This window comes from Vicugna pacos, chromosome 16, assembly GCF_048564905.1.
Source record: "Vicugna pacos chromosome 16, VicPac4, whole genome shotgun sequence".
Lineage (NCBI taxonomy): Eukaryota > Metazoa > Chordata > Mammalia > Artiodactyla > Camelidae > Vicugna > Vicugna pacos.
In genome coordinates, this window is record NC_133002.1 from 52605550 (window position 1) to 52624919 (window position 19370).

A 19370-nucleotide genomic window follows, 5' to 3' on the forward strand; every position below is an offset into this window, starting at 1 on the left:
GGGGGAGGGGCTGTCCCGTGTGTGGTAGGATGTTCAGCAGCGTTTCTGGCCTCTACCCACTAGATGCCAGTAGCAACACTCCCTGCCCCAGTCTTGGCAACCAAAAATGTCTCCAGACACTGCTAATGTCTTCTGGGGGCAAAGCTGTGCCCTGACTGAGAACCTCTGGTCTAGACGAATCTCATGAAGAAAGACGTCACAGCTGCATCTCCAGGACCCAGCACAGTGCCTGGCACTTAGGAGGGGCTCAATAAACGCTTGTTGAGTGAATAACAGAAGAGGAGGTGGGAGGGGCACACCAAGGCCCAAACCTCCAGAAGCACCTACTGCACTGGTGCGGCAGATGTGAAAATGTGTGCTCGGGGGGCAATGGACTGAGGCCCCCAGCACGTGCACGCCAGGGCCAGGCTGCCCACAGGTGCTCCCAGCCAGTGACCTTGCACGGTGGGAGTACTATGCAGATCCATTCTCCCAAGATACAGGCTCAAGGACACCCCGGCAGCCTGGACAAAACCTTCTTGGTCTCAGACGTGCCCACCGTGCCATGGTCTGAAAGCCCTCACTGACCTCCTTCTCCAGTTCCCACCCTTGATTCTTCACAGGTGTTCCCCCTAATCCCATCCTGGCCTCTGCTTCTTGGTGGATCTGAAAAACACACCTGGCATTCTAGAAAGATGCCTTTCCCCAGTCCTCTCTTCTTGTGGGATGCCACACCCTGGGGCTTCCCCCTGGGGATCTCTGTTGATGAAAGCATCATGCACAAACCAATTTAGACAGGGAGGGAGTTCTTGGAAGAGATTCAGTTCCTTTGTCCAGAAAAAACCAAGGAGACATGAGTTGATCTCATAAATAGCTAATAAAACCAGACAAACACTCACATTCCAATCCAAAAACACTTTTACAAGTTAACCTTTCATTGGAGTTAAGGCAGTAAGTAAAGTCCTCTGGTTCACATGACTTTCTTCTGACCAAGGGAGGAGAGGTCGGGGGAAAGAGAAGGACTTGGCCATTGGGAGCCCAGCCAGAGCCCTCTTTTCCATAATCCACCCCATTGTGTCTCCCCAACCCTCAAAAGTGATCTTAATACACATTGGTTCCCAAGTAAGCATGCCCCGTGGCCCCATCCAGCCAAGTCTGTGGGAACAAATTCCCGGCCCAAGGTCCAGGGCTCAGCCCGCTTTCCCCTCGGCCAGGCTCTCCCAGGGGCAGATGACCTCCTTTATGGCCTGGTCACCCCGTTCTCCTGTCCCGGCGTCCTCCGAGTCCATCAGGCAGGTCCCGCTCCCCGTCGGCACATCCATTTTGATCTGGAAAAAGCTTCAGGCAGAAGAGGAAAGCAAGTGTGTGGGGACAGGAGGGTCACCTCATCCCCAGCCCACCCTGACATCCCTAAAGAGAAGTGAACACAGGTGTGATTTGCCAAAAGCCATGGGTGCAGCCATGGGCTCGGCCAATCCTTTTCATTGGGGATGGAGACTCTTATTTTCCTGCTGAGTTATGGGTAATTCAGAAAATGGTTTATTTTCATTTTCAAGGGACTTGAGCTTTCACGGTTTTGATGAATTCAGGATGTCCCGAGAAAACATACTGAGACTTAATCCTCTGCCCTTTAAACTGCCTTCTGATGAAGTGGTGGCTGCTGAGGAAAGAGCTTTTAAAAAGCCCCAAGCCTGTATGTGCAGCACAGTTGTGGCCACAGAGCTAGAACATTCCCTCAGCAAGGCCAGTTCACCCTGGATCCCGACACCCTACTCCCTTCCCCAGCTGCCACAGACAGGAGAGGAGCAGTAACCTGCGCTCCCTCCCGGCTGTCCCCATCTGCACAGCAGAGGCCGTGGACTTGGGTATCCATGGCAACCCAAGACCTCAGCAAGGCGCCTTCTTTCTCCAAGACCAGGCAGGGCCAAACACAGGCACATGTTGGTTGGTGCAGGGGTGCCCCCCCCCACTGTTTCCCCTTAAACAAAATAAAGGTGGGGGCTGACTCTTTGTTTTGCATTGACTACAACTTTTCTTTCTGCCACTGGTCCAGGAGTAATCAAGTGCCCCTTAGAGCCTCTGTTCTGCACCCAGAGAGCTGCCTCGGGACACTGGGGGTCTCGGAGGTCAGGCTGACAGCGTCACCCACAGCGGAGCTTAGAGAGGCCACCCCTGGACAGAGACTGGGCACTGTCAGGATAGCTGCCAGCCCTTCTGAGCAACTGTGCAGGTGTGTGCAGGAGCGGGTGGGGGAGGCGAGGGCGCCTAAGGCAGGGGAGAGGGTGCTGGAGCCCCAGTACCACCCCCGCTGCATCCACCTCCTGTGGTTCCACGGCTGACCTTTAAAAATGCGATGGATTCATTAGACTAACGTTCTTGGCGGGGGCAGGGTGGGTGGAAATGCATTGAAGAGGGAAAAAAGATGGAAAAGAAAGATACCCTTCTTTTCCTCAGGAAGACAGAGGAGGGCAGCACTGAGTTTTTGGAAACCCTCCAGTGGCCAAGGGGTTTCAATGGCCCATCAGAGGCGTCTGCTCTCCCAGAATCCTCATTACCCAGCGCCCGGCTCTAGATCACCACGTTTGCATCACAGAGCCTCAGTCTTCAACAGACATCCGTGCACGTGCGCACATGCACACACACACACACACACACACACACACTCTCTCTCTCTCTCTCTCCTCTCTTCTTACTTTGTTACCCTCCTGGATTTCAGCCGTGGCAGCTGCTGGCCCACATCCCCCAGGGGCTGCACCTTCCCATGGGACACAGCAGGGCACTTGGGTGACAGCCTGGCAAAGACTGGCGAGGCCAAACAGCCTCGTCTCAGAAACCTGCTGAAGGACAGAGCCATGCGGGCCTGGGGAGGGGCCCGGGGCCGGGGCCGGTCCCTGGAGGTCTCGCTGGTCTCAGCATCCGAGGACCCGTGGCCGGCACCGGATCCGCTGGCTTCCCCCTTCTGCTCCAAGCCCGAGGAGCTCTCCAATGCCACTCTGATGGGTGAGGGGCAGATGGTGCTGGGCCGGCGGATGAAGCGGCAGGGCGAGGGGAAGGGCCTCCTGGGGGAGCGGCACTGAGGCGAGAAGGGGCTGGAAGGGGAGGGGGGCACGCAGGTCCCGGTGTACACGGCCAGGTGGGGGCTGGGAGCCGTGTGCTGGCCCGGCTGCAGAGAAGGAAAGAGAGTTCAGGGTGAGTGCGTGGCTGGTCCCCCATCCGTCAGCTGCCCTCGGCTAACTTAGCCCCTTCCAGTGCCCGGAGCACAGGCCAGGTATAGCTGCTTCCCAGGGATGTGAGAAGGGTGCCCCATGCCACCCAAGACAACGGCACAGTCATACACAGCCGTCCTGCTAAGGGCTCAGCCTGTCTCAAGCCTTGGCCACGTCCCCAGAGCCGGGCGGTTGCATCCCAGAGCACCGACTGGCCTTCTTCCAGGCCTGGGCTGCTGGGGTGTGGCCAGGCTGAACTCCCAATCGCCCACCAACTGTGCCCCAAGGGAGCCATGCTGAGTGCCCACCCCACCCCATCTCACCCGTCTGTCCTTGTCCTTGGTGCCACCTAAGGGCTGGAGGCCTTTAAAACTCTTTTAACAGAGCAGAAGGAGCCCTCGCCATGCTTGCGCTGACTCCCAGGCCTGAGACCACCCGCCTCGTCCTGGACCCTGACCACGTCCACACTGACCACACCTCGGGGATGGCCCAGCCCCGCACTTTTCAGTGCCTCCCGCAGGCACAGCCGCGGAACCTGGACTAGCCACGGAGAAGCAGGCAGGAAACAGGGGGTGAGGAGGTTACTTGGTGGAGAAAGAGGACATACGTCAACGTCTCCGGGCCACGGTGGCCCGTGTCCTGGTGCGCTGCGGAAGGAGTGTGGGACCAGGTGTGTTTCAGCTGCAGGAGCCTGAGAGAGCTAGGTCTGGGCTGACAGAGGAACTTAAAATTGGAATTTAAAGGGAGGCTCTCCGCCCTCACCTCTCTTGGACCTGGTTTCTTGTCTCCTCCCGAAGGCCTGCCGTGGCCACATGCCACATCAAAGCCCCGTGTGAACAGAACTGGAGGATGTGCTGGTCCTGGTGGGGCGGGGGACCCCCCGGGACTGTTGGACCAACACTGTCTCCAAGAGACTCGGAAATGACTTCAGGGCAAAACAAACCCTCTTTGAAATGCCACAGCCACCCGGACATCCCGCTCAGAGGGAGCTGCCTGCCGCCGGGGCCTGGGCACCGCCCTGGGGTCAAAGGAGGGCAGCTCTGGGCGCGGAGCTGGGGGCAGCTAGCTTCAGAGGAGTGCGGCCAGTCCCGACCCAAAGAGGGAAGGGCGGGCACATCCAAGAGCATCCCTGGGAGGAAAAGCAAGGCCAGGCGGCCACAGAGGGCTTTGTTGTGGGGGACAGGGGGGTGGCCTCCATTCTCTCCCACCAGCTCCTTGAAGTTCAAGTAAGATCCTGTTCTGAAACAGCAGCTCGGAGCCACTGATTCTGCTCCACTGCTCAGACGGGCTGCCACACCCGAGCTGAGGCCCACACCTGAGGCCACAGGGTTTCATAGTATCGTCACTATTATTGGTAACATGCACCGGGAATTTAGCAAACCCACGTGAGGTTCTGGGCTGAGCCCTTTGTGAGGATTATTGCATTTACCTCCCAGAGCCACTCAGTGAGGCGGCTAACTATTATTATGGCCATTTCACAGATGAGAAAACTAATGCTTCCAGGAGCCAAGCCCCAGGACTGCTGGGAACGCTGGGCAGGCTTTGAAACCAGGCTCGCTGGCTCCATAGTTTGCATGTGTAACGCTACCTGGATGGCTCAGGGCGCCTGCAGGTGAGAAGCACCCAGGGTGCCTGTTATAAGTGTAGATCCCAGCCGCACCCCAGCCCCACTGAAGGAGAATCGCAGGGGGTGCGACTCAGGAAAGCATCTTCTCACAGACACCCGAGGGCACTGCTTGGTTCTTCTGCCCAGTAAGTTTGAGGAGCTCAGCACTGTGCTTCTAACACCTCCAGGGACACGTGTCCCCCATTTAGGACAAAGTCTGCAAAGAACAATAATACCAGTAGTGGGGGAGGTTGGGCCCTGGTTAAGGATTTGGGAGTCGATGTTTAGGTGAAAGAGTATGGCCCTATAATTTATTAAGATCTACTACGTGCTATGTTCTTTGAATCTATAATCACCCCATTTTAGAGAACCGAATATTGAGACCCAGAGAGGTTCATTACCATCCCCCAGGCTCTCCCAAGAAACCAGTGACTGTGGAATGTAGAACTCTAATGTGGCCACCAAAATTCCTGTCCTATTCCTTCAGGATGGGTGTGCACTGTAAACGTCAGGGAGAGTCACCCCCATGGTCAGGCTATGTGACACGGCGTTAGGTAACTTTCAAAAGGGATTATCTGGGTGAGCTTGACCGCATCACATGATCCCTTTAAAACTGAGTCTAGAGGCCAGAGACAGAAGTCAGGTTTGAAGCATGATAAAAATTCAATGAGGGAGAAGTTCTCCATTGTTGACTTTCAAGATGGAGGGTAGGAGCATGTGGCAAAGAATTCGGGCAGCTTCGAGAAGCTGAGAGCAGCCCTCGGCTACCAACCAACTGAAAAAAGAAAAGGGGGGAGGGCTCGGTCCTATAGCAAGAAACTGAATCCTTCCAACAACTTGCAGAAGGCTGGAAACAGATTATTTCCAGGAGCCTCCAGGTAAGAACACAGACAGCCCGGTGACCCCTTGACTGTGTGCCCTGAGCAGAGAACCCAGCCAGGTCTCACCTGGCCAACCGTGAACTTAATAGATGTTTGTGCTGATTTGTCACATGGCAATCGAAAACGAATACAGTGGCCAAATAAGAATCTGATCCCAGGTGCGAGTCACCCCAAAGCCCTTGCTTTTTCTACTGATTCACGTGGCTCTCCCGTTGCCTGGGGGGTCTGGACAGGACTTGGGGTCCTGGGGAGTGGGCTGAAACAGCAAACTAGGGAAGAGAGACAGGAGGCATCAAAGTTCTCCTCCCTCAACAAGTTGACTGAGGACACCCCCAGCCCCAGCTCATTAACTTAAAGCCCACTTACTCAGAGCATGTGATAAACGCCTGTTCTAATCCACACTTTACAGATGAGAAAACAGAAGCTCATGGAAATGATGCCACTTGATCAAGATTATACAGCTTTATGACAGGATGAGCCACCCGTATCCCCCACCAAATTCAGTGCCCTCCTCCCCACCTCACGCCTCCCCCAGCACCTTCTTTTTTCCAGGATGAATGACAGGACAGGTAGGGAAGGCGGCCACCATCCTGCTTCACTTACCTGGCCCGAGAAGGTCCTTTCTTCTGGGCAAATAGCCTGTTAGCCCAAATGGCCCTGGACACTCCAAGCAAAAGGCCTTTTCTACCCCCTCCCACCATGACCCTGGCCCCTCCCACAGGGGCGTGGGGCTTGTGCTTGGAGACCCCGCCCCCAGCCCAGGCCACGCCCACTATCAGCGTGTGGCAGCGAAGCAGTGGCATGCAAGGCACATGGCACAAAGAAATGACACACACAGACACAGTGAAGGAGAGCCCGGCTTGGCTCTGTGCTGCTGCTTTATTATGCAAGGGAACCAGGAGAGCTGGGGAAGGAGCTTGAAATGGAGCAGGGTTGTGGCCGTGAGAGGACAATCAAGGCTTTTTAATGAAAGGCAAAGCACGTGGCACAGAGATGCAATTCACTTCCTGTCCAGAAACTGGCTGAGAATTTGAAGGAGACCTTGTGGACCCCTGAACTCCCACTTCCTGGGAGCAGGCAGGAGCAGATGGCTGCATTCCGGCTCAGCATGCAGTGAACCATCCCCGCTTCCAGCCCCCACTTCCTCTCCCCACTGCCCCACTGCCCCCAAAAGCAAAAGAGCGAAGTTGGCCCCTTGGAGAAAAAATCCACATGGGTGAACACACCATCTCTCCTACCAGTCGTCTCATCTGTCACAGCCCAGCATGAGACCTTCCCATTTTGAACGGACCCTCACTTCAGCCGTGAAACTTGGGACCAATGGACTGACCAGTCACTGTACTGTTACTGCTCAGCCCTCTCATGGGAGATGCAGACAGATGACATGACATCAACACCCTGCTTCCCTCCCCTCAAATATATCCTAATGGTCCCTGGGGAGTCCAACTCTGAGAGAGAAGAGAAGTAAGATGGTTTGGGTCAATGATGCTTTAAACGCACCTCAGGAAATGCCCTGAATAATAAAGAATAATGAATCACTGTTCTGGGCAACACTGACAGATGCAAGAAAACACAAGCTTACTTTAAGATCAGGAAGCTACTAGGGATGGTGAGGGTGATGGTGAGGATGATGGTGGTGATGATGATGGTAGCGGTGATGATGACGATGATGATGATGGTGATGGTGAGGATGATGGTGGTGATGGTGATGATAGTGGTGATGATGGTGATACTGATGAGGAGGGTGATGGTGAGGATGATGGTGATGATGGTGGGTAGTGGTGATGATGACGGTGATGATGATGGTGATGGTGATACTGATGAGGATGGTGAGGATGATGGTGGTGATGGTGATGATGGTGGTGATGATGACGGTGACGGTGGTACGGATGGTGATGGTGATGGTGAGGATGGTAGGATGGCAGTGATGGTGATGGTAATAACAATGGTTATGATGATGATCACAGCAGCTAGCATTACTGAACACTTGTACGCCAGGCATTTTCCTAAGCACTCTACTTGCATTTTCTCGTCCTGAGTCCTTGTACTTCCACGCAACCCTCAAAACAAAAGCAGTATTTTCTCTAAAAGCCAAGCTTGAAAATGAAATTCTACCAAGGGAATCCCGGTACCTTATAGCATACCTTATATTCTAGCATAAGATATACACCACCATGGCGAGAGAAACTCAAGCTGTTTAACGCATAGCAGTAAGGAATTAAGATGTGCCTCAGTACATAGCATAACAAGAGAATATCATGATTTCAATGTAACAATAACATTGTCCAAATAAATACTATTTTTTATGCTATTTGAGATTCAAATGGGCCCTGTGGGGCTACTATTATGTCTGATGCCTAGAAACAAAGCTAGCAGGAGCGCAGGGGCCACAGGCTGGAGTCTAGAAGCAGACACTTTCACAAAACCTCAAAACGGGGCAGGGACCTGTGGCTCCTTTCCTACAAAACATGAGAATTTTCTGGCAGATTCTCCCTCAATCCCCCAGGTCAAACAAAACTGCCCCATCTCTGTGCTCTCCTAGCATGTTGCATATGCTCTACACCATCCAGCCTCCATCACGTTCCATCTCATGTTGTGGCTGTTGGCATCTATGCACCCTTGTCAGCCCCTTGAGGGTTGAGGGACAAGAGAACATCTTGTCCATTTTTGCATCTCTGTCCTAGAACCACTGAGTACCACCACTTGCTCTCACACAAAACAGGGATTTAAAATACATCTGTGGAGGGGATTAAGAGGCACGCATTACTAGATATACAATAAATAAGATACAAGGACGTAGTATACAGCACAGGGAATGCGGCCCATATTTTACAATAACTATAAATGGAGTATAATCTATAAAAATATTGAACCACTATGTTGTGCACCTGCAACTAATGTAATATTGCAAATCCATTATACTTCAATAATGAAAAATAAATAAAATAAAATACATTTGTAGACTGTAGCTCCTGCTATCTAGAAGGGAAGCCATTTATCACCTCCCTGCCTTTAGATGAGTAATGTTGAAGCACTTAATTATTCATCCATCTAATAAAGAATGATAACCTACTTGACATGCCTGTGCCTCTCCTTAGATTGTGGGATCCTTGTGTGTCTGACGTTGAGAAGGCTTCCATCAATAAGTTTGGTATACCTACTATGTGTCTGACACAGAGCACCTGGAAGTCTGTTGGAGGACGGGATGGGTTAAATCAAAACTGAACAAGACGTAGTTTGTGCCCTGAAGAATTCATGACTTACTTCGACACTCCCACCATCCCCATCCCCATTTTGCTAGGTGTGTAATCTCAGCTCACGTAGGGTAACTAGGAGGGATGGCAAATACCTCTAGTTTCATGTTTCTCAAAGTTTCCCATGGAAGTAGGCCAAACAGCAGGAGAGCCATGGAACTATGTTCTCCTGGGAGTCTGAGGGCAAAGCCTCAATCTGCCACAGCCAAGCAAGAGATGTCTTTGATGTCTCAAATTTTATCTTAAAAAATTCATGTACATCTTGCGGTCTAATTCATAATATATTCATGATTGTTTTTATGTGAAATTTCAAGAATTATCTAACTTTCCTCCCATTCCAAATCTTCAAACTTATGCTCCAGGCTGGGTATCTTCCTGAAATTCACTGAGTCTGGTTTGAGAAGCATGAATCTGGTCCCAACCCCTCATTTCACAAATCAGAAAGCAGAGAGGTGAAGTGACTTGGTCAAGACCATATGGTTCATGGTAGAATGAGGACCAGAGCCTAGGAGGCATTCTCCAAATCCAGGGCCCTTTCCACTCATCCACCCACCCATCTATCCATCCATCCATCCATTCATCCATCCATCCACGTAATACTTGTTTCTACAGATCTAGATCTCAGGCATTAGACTCCAAATGGTGAGTGAGATACTCAGTTTACAAGGGTTCATTACCTGGAATTTCTGCTTGGGGTTCCCTCCCTGAGTTGGAGAAGTCCAACATTGTTCAAAAGTGAGATGAACTCTCTAGTTACTCTTTCAGAGTGTAAACTAGTCTATGACTAGGGAAAACGGGGAGAGTAATAAAATCATTTTGCTAACATGAAACCAAGAGCCTCAAACTCCTTACAACAGCCTAGAAAGTCCTCCTTGGCCTGGCCTGCCCACTTCTCTAAGCTCATCTTGTACCACTTCCCCACCCTGGTCCACCAGGCTCCATTCATCTGGCCTTTCAGTCCACTCTGAGCCATTTCCCACTTCTGGGCTTTGGCTCATGCAGCTCCCTCTGCCTGGAAAGCTCTTCCTGCCCAGCCCAAACTCCTTGTATGGTCAGCTCTTTCTCATCCTCTGCTCATCTGTCATCACCTCAGAGAGCCCTCCTTAGTCTACACACCCCTCATCTTCCCTATCACAGCACCATATCCATTTCCTTTAAAGCACCTTCTCCAGATTCTATCATCTATTTGTTTGACCTGCTGATTGCAGTGATGGTCTCAGTTCTTCAGCCTTCCCTGACTCCTTGTCTTTTGCCACAAGACTTTGAAATTTCCCTCACTGAAGAGGTAGAATCAATTTCTCTATCCATGATTCTAGGCTGGACTTGTGACTTGCTTTGGTTAATAAGATGAGGCACCAGTTCCAAACCTTCATCTCAAGAACCTTATGTGTTTCCATTTACTCCCTTGCAATTCTACTACCATCACAGGATCAGCCTAGGGATGTTGAAGGAAAAGAGACATGTGAACAGAATCATTTCACTCATCCTGGCCTGGGTCAACCCCTACCAGGTGTAGGAGGGAGCCCCACCAAGAGCCACAGAGCCACAGAGATGACCCTATGTTTATAAGCCAGAAACACTTATTCTTGTATACCATTCTAGTTTGTGGTTGTTTGTTACACAGCAATGGCTGCCTGATATGCTTGGCTTCATTATTTTTTGTCAGTCCTAGATCTAAGCTCCATGAGGCAGGGGCCACTTGTTTTATCTCCTTTGCTTTACTACACAGACATACAGGGGCAAACCCAATTTCTAGAATTACCTTCTAGGCCTCCAAAGTCAGATTTGGAACTGTCCTGACCACCCCCACCCCATCCCCACCCACCCTGACCACAGGCTGGCCTGATCTAAAACTACAGAGGAGGAAGCACCACATCTAGACAATATCCCAAAGAGTATTATCTTTGACTCTGATTCATTTTGGAAATGTCACAGACCTCTACCATCCCTTCTGCCATGAATGAAGACATCAGCACCTTTGTCCTTTATCCAAAAAGATGCTCCCAGCAGGCCATTTCACCTTGAATACTCTGGACGCCTGTGACCTGAGTCTTTCATTACTACAAGCTATGAATTCTCCTAGCATCATGTAAAAACGGGGTGGGGAGGCAAGAGGGAAGGAGAGAGGCCACCAACCCCCGATAATTGGGACTAAGAACACGCTCAACAGGAATTCCCAGGCAGGTGTGACAGCGGAGCCTGGGAAGTGCGGCTGCAGAGGGGGCCTGCAGCCAGCCCCTCGGAGGGACCCCTGGCTGCTTTAGAAGCAGAGTCTGAACTGGGGAGACAGGATGAGGAGCACCATTAAGCTACTGGAAACAAACGTGCCTGAAAGAACTATGCCCTGGAGGTGAAGAGAGACCTTCTCATTAATTTTCCAAAGCCAATGGTTGTACACAAAGCAGCCTATTCTCTCTGGTTCTCACCCCAGGAACTCCCTAGGGTGCGACAGGCCATCTCACAGCCACTGAGTCGGGGCCCTCCCCTACCATGCGACCAGGCCCTGTGGGGGGTTGTGGTGGGAGGAGGAAGCCTGGGAATGGAAGTCAGAGGAATCAGAGGGTGGCCTGGCTAGTCCACCACCCCACAGAAAAGGAACAAGCCCTCCAGACTCCGCCTCTCTCTGCTGGCCTCGCCCCATGCCCCGCCCCCACCCTCACCCCCTGGGGAGACCAAGTATGGATTTATTTGTGAGGCAGCTCTTTTCTGAGCTGGCTCCTGCGGTCCAGCTTGCTCATGACCTGGGTGATGTCCACCGTGTTGGCTGCTTCTCGAGCCTTTGCCTCCTCTTCCAGCTGCCTGAGGATGACTGGGCTGGGGCTAGAGCGCAGGTGACGCCGCATGAACAGGAGGCTCGAGCTGAAAGGAAGGACAGGCCTGGCATTAGCAGAAAGCCACATGCTTGCTTGCTCAACAGTGACCTGGTACAGCCCACTCGGTGGGAGGTGAGGCCGGGGCTGGGGGATCAAACTCTAGACTTGTTCCCTCATCCTCCCGGGGAGCCTCAAGGGGGACCTTCAGACCTGAGCTCTTTTCTCCCCTCTGGGAGGATGGGACCAGAGTGAGTACCCGGTGCCATCAAATTTCAGGCTTAGGCGCAAGGAAGACTGCTCAGATGGGACCGAGCACAGACTACCTTCTACAGTGTTTAGAAATCAGTGTGACAGCTTAACTTCCTGGAGGCTCTTCGTGAAAGGGACAAGGAGGCTTTGGCTGCTGGAAGCCCAAGGGTTCTTGCCTCAAGGGAGAATTGGAGCATTTGCTTGCAAAAGCCAAGGTTCTGGGAAGGAAGGAAAGAGCTGGGCTGCCCACGAGCTAGGCTGGGCAGGCACAGAAAAGGGGAAGGGGCCTGGGGAGGGTGGGTGAGCTGGCGGTACTGTGCGCAGGCACTGGACAAGTCGGAACCCTCTACCAAAGCCAAACATGGCTTCCCGACACCAAACTCTCTCTGTCACGGCCTTGGGGGCCAGGACAAAGCTCCAGGCGATGCCGGCGATGGTGAGCAGGCTTGGAAAATAAGCATCTCAGCCCCAAGGGTAGACTTCAACCCCAGGACGTCCCCAAATTTCAGGACCACATAAGCCCCTGGAACTTACGTGTCTACCCTAGCGAGGAAGAGGGCTCCCCTATCAGCAAGCCGTGCCTGAGACTGGGTCTCCCACCAGCCCTGCCTGCTTGAGTCTAGATCTAACTTGTTCTGGAAAAAATAAGCTTTGTACATCGTCTCATGCCTGCGCGTCACGGGACAAATTCACACCCTCTGCCACCCGTGCAGAGTCACAGGCCGAGCATCCCACGTTCCAGAAGCAGTTCCACGTGCGCTCTCCCTCCCAGCAGCGGTGACAGCGTCACCCCACCCCACAGCCAAGCTCTGCGCCTGCGGTCCCGTGCCACCCCGGCTCTCAGAGCGCCCGGGGTGCCCCGCAAAAGACCCCAGCTGATTCCTCAGGTCAGTGCCAACCAAAAAAGGTCTCTGGAGAGAGACGTACGAGACTCCCCTCCTTTCCCCACTACTTTCTGGCAGGACTTCTGGAACTATTACGGGCCTTCCTTGTGGCTGAAAGAAGACACTTTCAAGTCCCCAGGGACCCCCAACTCCTTCCTTACCCCGTAAACCTAGAAGAATAGCACCACAAAGGCCTCCTTTCTCTCCTTTCATAACACGGCCATTATCCTCAAGAATGGAACCAAGTTGGGTGTTTTTTTTTTTTTAAGCTCCTTTGATAAAGGCTCTGGTCCAACCACCCCTCTTTTGAATTGACTGGAGACGCTGGAAAAGAGCCCAGCGTGGGCTGAGCCAGCAAACAGGGGAACGTCTACTAACGGGGCGGAGGTGGGGAGCGGACAGGACACGCACTGGCACTGGGAAAGCCTCAGCCGAAGTCCCAAGTCTTTGTTCAAGCTGTCAGTTGGTTACTCTTTTGGATCTTCAGTCCCTGTAGAGTTTTCTTCCCCCTCCTTCAATAAAAAGAGTTCAAACTGCCCCCTCCGAACACTTCGTCCTTTGCCCGAGGGCTCTTCAGGTGAGGAAGATGAGAATGAACCCAGTAACTGAGGGACTTGATAAAGGACAGTCCCCCCTGGACACAGTAAGAATGCTTCAAGTGTCCCTGTTCACTTCCCGTAGTAGTGCACCATTTTTCTTGGGGTGCAGTCTCCAAGGTCTTAGGCCATTACAAGGATATCAGGGCATTGCTAAACGAATTGCAGCAATTAAAAGGCCAATGGGGGAGGGGAGGGTACAGCTCAGTGGTAGAGCGCAAGCCTAGCATGCACAGGGTCCTGGGTTCAATCCCCAGGACCTCCACTGAAAATAAATAAGTAAATAAATCTAATTACCTCCTCTCGCCGCAAAAAAAAAAACCCCAAAAAAACAACTCAGTGAGATGCTTTCATTTGTGATAAAGGTAACTATCCCATCTGCTAATCAAAACTCTTTCAAACTAGTATTAGGGAAACAAAACTTACTGGCGGTAATTACTATGTACATCTTGCAAGCCTAATTTCAGGGCATTATGGAGCCAATGAGGCAAATCATACCCTAAGAAATACTTCCCAGTGCCCAGTATTTTCATCCAGCGAGTACCCTGATCATAGCCATTTGGCTGAAGGAGACCCTCATTTCTCTGTAAACAGAACAGCAGGCAGTGAGCAGTTGCAGCCCATTCCACTTGCCTCTTCTTGGTGGTTTCCTGAGGCTCAATCGCTTTGGCCAGCATTTCCTTATAGATTGGGGATTTTAAATAGCGAGCGTAAGAGTCCTAGCGGGAACAAGGGAAAAACAGAAATTATGAGAGAGGAAGTGTCAAATCAAACGAATAAATTGGCTGGTTTTCCAGCCTTCCCTCGGCAGTGAGGTGGCAAGGTTAAGAGAATCTGCATCCTTGTGTGAAAGGCATTCCAGTGTGTGGGTCTCAAGCAACGAACGGTTCCCTAGTGTGGTCCCCAGGCCAGCAGCATCCATTTCACCTGGCCACCTGCTGGCCATGCACATTCTCAGGCACCCCAGTCCTGCTGAACCGGAAACCCTGGCGGTGGGATACGCCGAGTCTTAACAAGCCTCTAGGTGACGGCGCCACACTTGCTGCTGGAGAACCGCGGTCTGCAGCCGCCCACACAGAATCTCGGGGCTTCTCCAGTCAAGTGCACATGAAACAGAGGGCACCTGCCCCCAACCTCTCTCCCGCCCAGCACCGCCCACTCCAAGCCCACAAACAACCCCTTCTGCCCTGAATTTGAGCATAAAGGCAAGAAAATACAAAAACCAAACCAAACCAAAAAAAAAAAACAAAACAGTCTCAGACTCCACTTGTGTGTCTATTTCCCAGGACCCTGGTCAGATTCAGAGAAGTTGCTTTCTAAATGCCTGCAACCTCCAAGCCAACTGGAAACTCTAGTGACAACAAATATGGGACAAAGCCCACAGAAACAAACGTGAAAATTTCTCAACAACCAATTAAGATTTTTTTTTAAATTTATTGAAACAGCACCATTCTAAAGACTAAGTTGTAGTAGTAAAAGCTATGAGAACTATGGGCAGAAGATCTAAATACACAGCATTTCAAAGAAGACACATAGATGGCCAACGGACACTGAAAAGATGCTCAAATCACTAATTATCAGAGAAATGCAAATCAAAACTACAATGAGGTGCCACCTCACACTGGTCAGAATGGCCATCATCAAAAAGCCTATACAATCTGTATAGAAATATAATAATCCATATATAGTAATTATATATAATCTATGATAACAAATACTGGAGAGGGTGTGGAGAAAAGAGAACCCTCCTACACTGTTGGCAGAAATGCAATTTTGTGCAGCCACAATGAAGAGTAGTATGGAGGTCCCTTAAAAAAACTAAAAATAGAGTTACCACATGATCCAGTAATCCCACTCCAGGGCATTTATCTGGAAAAGATGTAAACTCTAAGTTGAAAAGATACATGCATCCTAATGTTCATAGCAGCTCTATTTACAATAGCTAAGACATGGAAGCAACCTAAATGTCCATCGACAGATGACTGGATAAAGAGGAGATATATATAGATATATAGATATACACACACAGTGGAATATTACTCAGCCATAAAAAAGAATGAAGCATTGCCCTTTGCAGCAACATGGATGGACCTAAAGATTATCATACCAAGTGAAATAAGTCACACAGAGAAAGACAAATACTATATGATATCACTCACATGTGGAATCTAAAAAATAATACAAATGAACTCATTTACGAAACAGAGACAGATTCACAGACACAGAAAACAAACTTACAGTTACCAAAGGGCAAAAGTGGGGCAGAGGGATAAATTAGGAGTATGGGATTAATAGATACACGCCACTATACATCAAATAGATAAACAACAAATTCCTACTATGTAGAACAGGGAACTATATTCAGTATCTTGAAATATTCTATAATGGAAAAGAATTCACAGACACACACACAGATATATGAACATAAAACTGACTCACTTTACTGTACACCTAAAATTAACACAATATTGTAAATCAACTATAGTTCAATTTAAAAAAAAGAGTAAGAAAAGAAAAAAATGCAAGGAGAACTAGGAGACAGCAGAGGAGTAGGGATTATGGAAACACGGGTCATGTTGAGTTTACCTGCAGTGACACAAGGCCCAATGGGCATAGACAGTATTCTTTTCTAAAGTTACCCACAACTCTGTTCTGTTCTGGCTAGTAGCTGGCCTCCCTGGGGGGGTCTCCCTGCAAGGCTGTATGAAAGCTCCATGTTTAAGAATCAAAATGCATTTTAAAATTCATTATTAAAGAAGCCCCGCTGTGAATTTTCTTGTAGGATAAACACAGAGAAACCCCACTGATGAAAAACAAATGATGAAAAAAAAAAAAAAGGCTGTTCTAGCTTGGTAATAATCAGAAACTATTACATATTTTAAAAGCAAAGTTTAAAAAATTTTATAACATAACCCACATAAAAGACTAAACAAAAATACATAAATGAGGGAAGCTAATAAAAGTCTGTCACTTACATAAGCCTACATCATATAATGAAGTTCCTAGAGATGTTGTACCATCAAAGAAATAATTACCATCACAAGAACGTGAAGCTACCCAGGGAAGTCTTGCTGGGCATGGCACCCCCTCGCAACCAAACCAGACAGCTTCTCCTAGGCCACCTCTCAGCCCCAAATTCTAATTTCTTAAGAAAGTGACTGATTCTCTTCCATGTTCCCTTTACCTTTTTTTAGCAACTCCCTGAAAATTCCAACATGTTTGCTTTTTATTAATAATCCAGAAGGCAATCTGAATTCTCGAAGGCTTTTACCATAACCACACCTAGTCTGTCTCTTTCAGATACTAAATCCTCACACCCCCCACCCTGTGTTACAGGTGCTTAGGGCCAAGGCCACCAGAAGTACCACCGATCTACAGCAGAGACTAAAAGCTTGGCCTTTGGACTCACGTAGACCCGAGTTGAAACCCCAGCTCCACTTCTGGTGAGACCTTGGGCAAACTTTTAGACTCTAGAGACCTGGGGTCCACTGTGTCGTCCTTGGGTACAAAGTTCTGCACTTTGCACAGGGACTGCACCTCCAAGTCCCTAATCAAGAACAACCATTATGGCAATCCTACCATTACCAATGTCATTACTGCCTGCACCCCCACGGCAGATGAGAAACCACACGAAGACACACAGCCCTTGCAGATGGTCCTCCCCGGCCAGAGAGCTTGAGAGCATGAGGAGGGGCCAGAGCCGTGGACAGGAAGACGGCGGCAACAATTCTGCATTCCCAACACCAGCAAAGCAGTAACCATGTATGAGCTCCCTTTTCCCCATATCTAAAGAACCGTCCAGGTATCCAGGCAGGGAAGGGCTTCCCGACCCCCATGTGTGCTCAGCACAGACGCCACCCACCTTCTTCATGAGCATGTAAATGTGGGTCTGCGCCGCATCGAGCACGTAGCGGTGAGGGTGCTTCAGCCCCTTGACTGTGATGTCCATGGTCTTGCCGTCTATGTTTATCCACCGTCTTGCTCCCGGGGCCAGGAACAGCCTGAGACGGGGGGTGGGTGGGGGATGTTAGCACAAGTAGCCAAACCAAGGCAGTTAACAAAGACTTCACAGCTGCTGGGGAGTGAGTGAGTGACGGACATGACTCGGGCCACCCAGGAGGAACGCGGCCCTTTTTTAGGAGACAGTAAAGAATTTGCACTGGTTGTCAAGCAACATTTCCCAGAAGCAAGAAAACGTGAATACGTATTTAATGTCGGTGTTCCCAGCCTCTGGGGGAGAGAGCAAAGAGTGGGTGGGGTAGCCCCAAGCTGGGTGATGCCCTAGCCTCTAGAACGACAAATCCAGCCTCCAACTTCGTAAATTCTGCCTCCTTATTTGCTAGGGTCCAGGGCTCACCTGGAACCAGGCTAAGACACCTTCAGACAGGCGTTCCATTCTGCTCTCCCCTGGCCCTGGCTAGGCGTGTCTGGGGATGAGTCTTAAATGCTGAGAGAGGAGGCAGCCCGCATTCCCAGCACCCGGATCCGACAACTCGGGCACCCTCACCAGGGACCCCAGCGAGAATCCAAACTCGGCCACACTTTGTGTGTCCTGCGGCTCCACCTGGAATTTCCAGCCCTGGAAGCCCACTCTGACTCATTGAGGGGCCAGAAACCCTTATGTGGATATTTTGCCACAATCCCAGGCTCTGCATTAAGAGTCTGGAATTCAGACTAAGATTTGCGTGGCAGGGGAGCCCAGGAGGAAGGAAGCTGACACAAAGTTGGAGGGCGAACTTTCCTGCAGAAGAGTTCTGAAATTCTGGAGTTCTGGAGCGATGAGGGTGTGGCTGTGTGTGAGGCCGCTGGGCACCACTGTTCTGGGGAACGATGTCACAGGAACTTCGTGGACGGACCATCCCTCCCTCACCCCCATTTCTCCTAGTGTGCAGAGTCCCCCTGCCGTGGGACGAGGTGGGTACATTTAAAGAAAGTCCAGGAGCCTCTTGGTTTGAGGAGTGGGGCCCCAAGATCATCCCTTCCACGTTGTTAGCATCTCTCTGAAAACTGGGATGGTATGAGTCCATTCATTCAAATGGATAAGCACTCAAAGGGGAGGGCCCGTCTGGCCAGCTGCCCCAGCTCAGCACCACAGTCTGATGGCTGAGGAGGGCCGGCTCCAACTCAGCCTGGGGACTGGGAACCACAGCTCAGCTGGTGAGTAAGAACGAAACACGCTGGGCCCGCAGAGCCCAAGACTAGCGTCCACTCTGGCCAGCGCAGAGAGGAGCACCAGCAGGGATGCGATCACATCAGACAAGGCACCCTCCACGCCGGGGGGAGGAGGGGACGGATGCCGATTCTCGCAGCAGCCCTGGCAGTCTTATCACACCTCTCCTCCCCGCTCCGCCTGGCCAGGACAAGCCCTGTTGGACGGGAACCCTCGGTTCTTGGGGTTTTGGGAGGAGATGCAGACCTGGAGAGGAACAGACTTATAGAGCCATTAAGTGCAGAATAAAAGATGTGCCACACTTGTGCACCAGCCGGGCTCCCTGTCCCAGACCCTCCGGGGACCCTACCTTCCCATCATGGTCCTCACTTCTCTAAGATGACCTGGGAATCGGGTTCCCATCTCACCTATTATCCCCTTTCTCTCTCTTTCTCTCTCTAACACACACACACACACACACACACACACACACACACACACACACACACACAGACCTAAGAAACTTCAGTCAAAGACAAAGCCCTTCACACTGTAATTCAGGGCCACTTGCTTTTTTAACTCCTAAGCACATTCCCCTCAGAGCCAGGGAATCACTCATGCCTCACCAGGCTTTCTTCTGAGGAACCCCCTCCCCCCACCTCCCAATGCAGTGGGGAGGTTTTTCCAGCACGAGGTGCAGTGACTGATGCAGACATGCGGACACGAGGCGGGTGGTGCCTCCGGTTCAGTCTC

At 50.9% G+C, this 19370-nt stretch overlaps 1 protein-coding gene across 5 annotated transcripts in view; it reads right to left on the reverse strand.

Moving 5' to 3' along the window:
• Positions 1-889: 889 nt before the first annotated feature.
• The window catches only part of RGS9 (regulator of G protein signaling 9), an 88005-nt gene continuing 69524 nt past the window's right edge, over positions 890-19370 (reverse strand). For 4 of the 5 annotated variants that reach the window (XM_031685634.2, XM_072939461.1, XM_072939460.1 and 1 more), the window contains 5 exons: positions 17331-17469; positions 14102-14187; positions 11668-11785; positions 2673-3142; positions 890-1317 (listed from right to left, as the gene is read on the reverse strand). In XM_031685634.2, coding sequence (XP_031541494.1) covers positions 1170-1317; positions 2673-3142; positions 11668-11785; positions 14102-14187; positions 17331-17469 — 961 coding nt within the window. In that variant the 3' untranslated portion in view covers positions 890-1169. Of the gene's footprint in view, positions 1318-2672; positions 3143-11277; positions 11460-11667; positions 11786-14101; positions 14188-17330; positions 17470-19370 lie in introns of those variants that run through there. The other variant, XM_072939462.1, reaches the window with a different exon arrangement.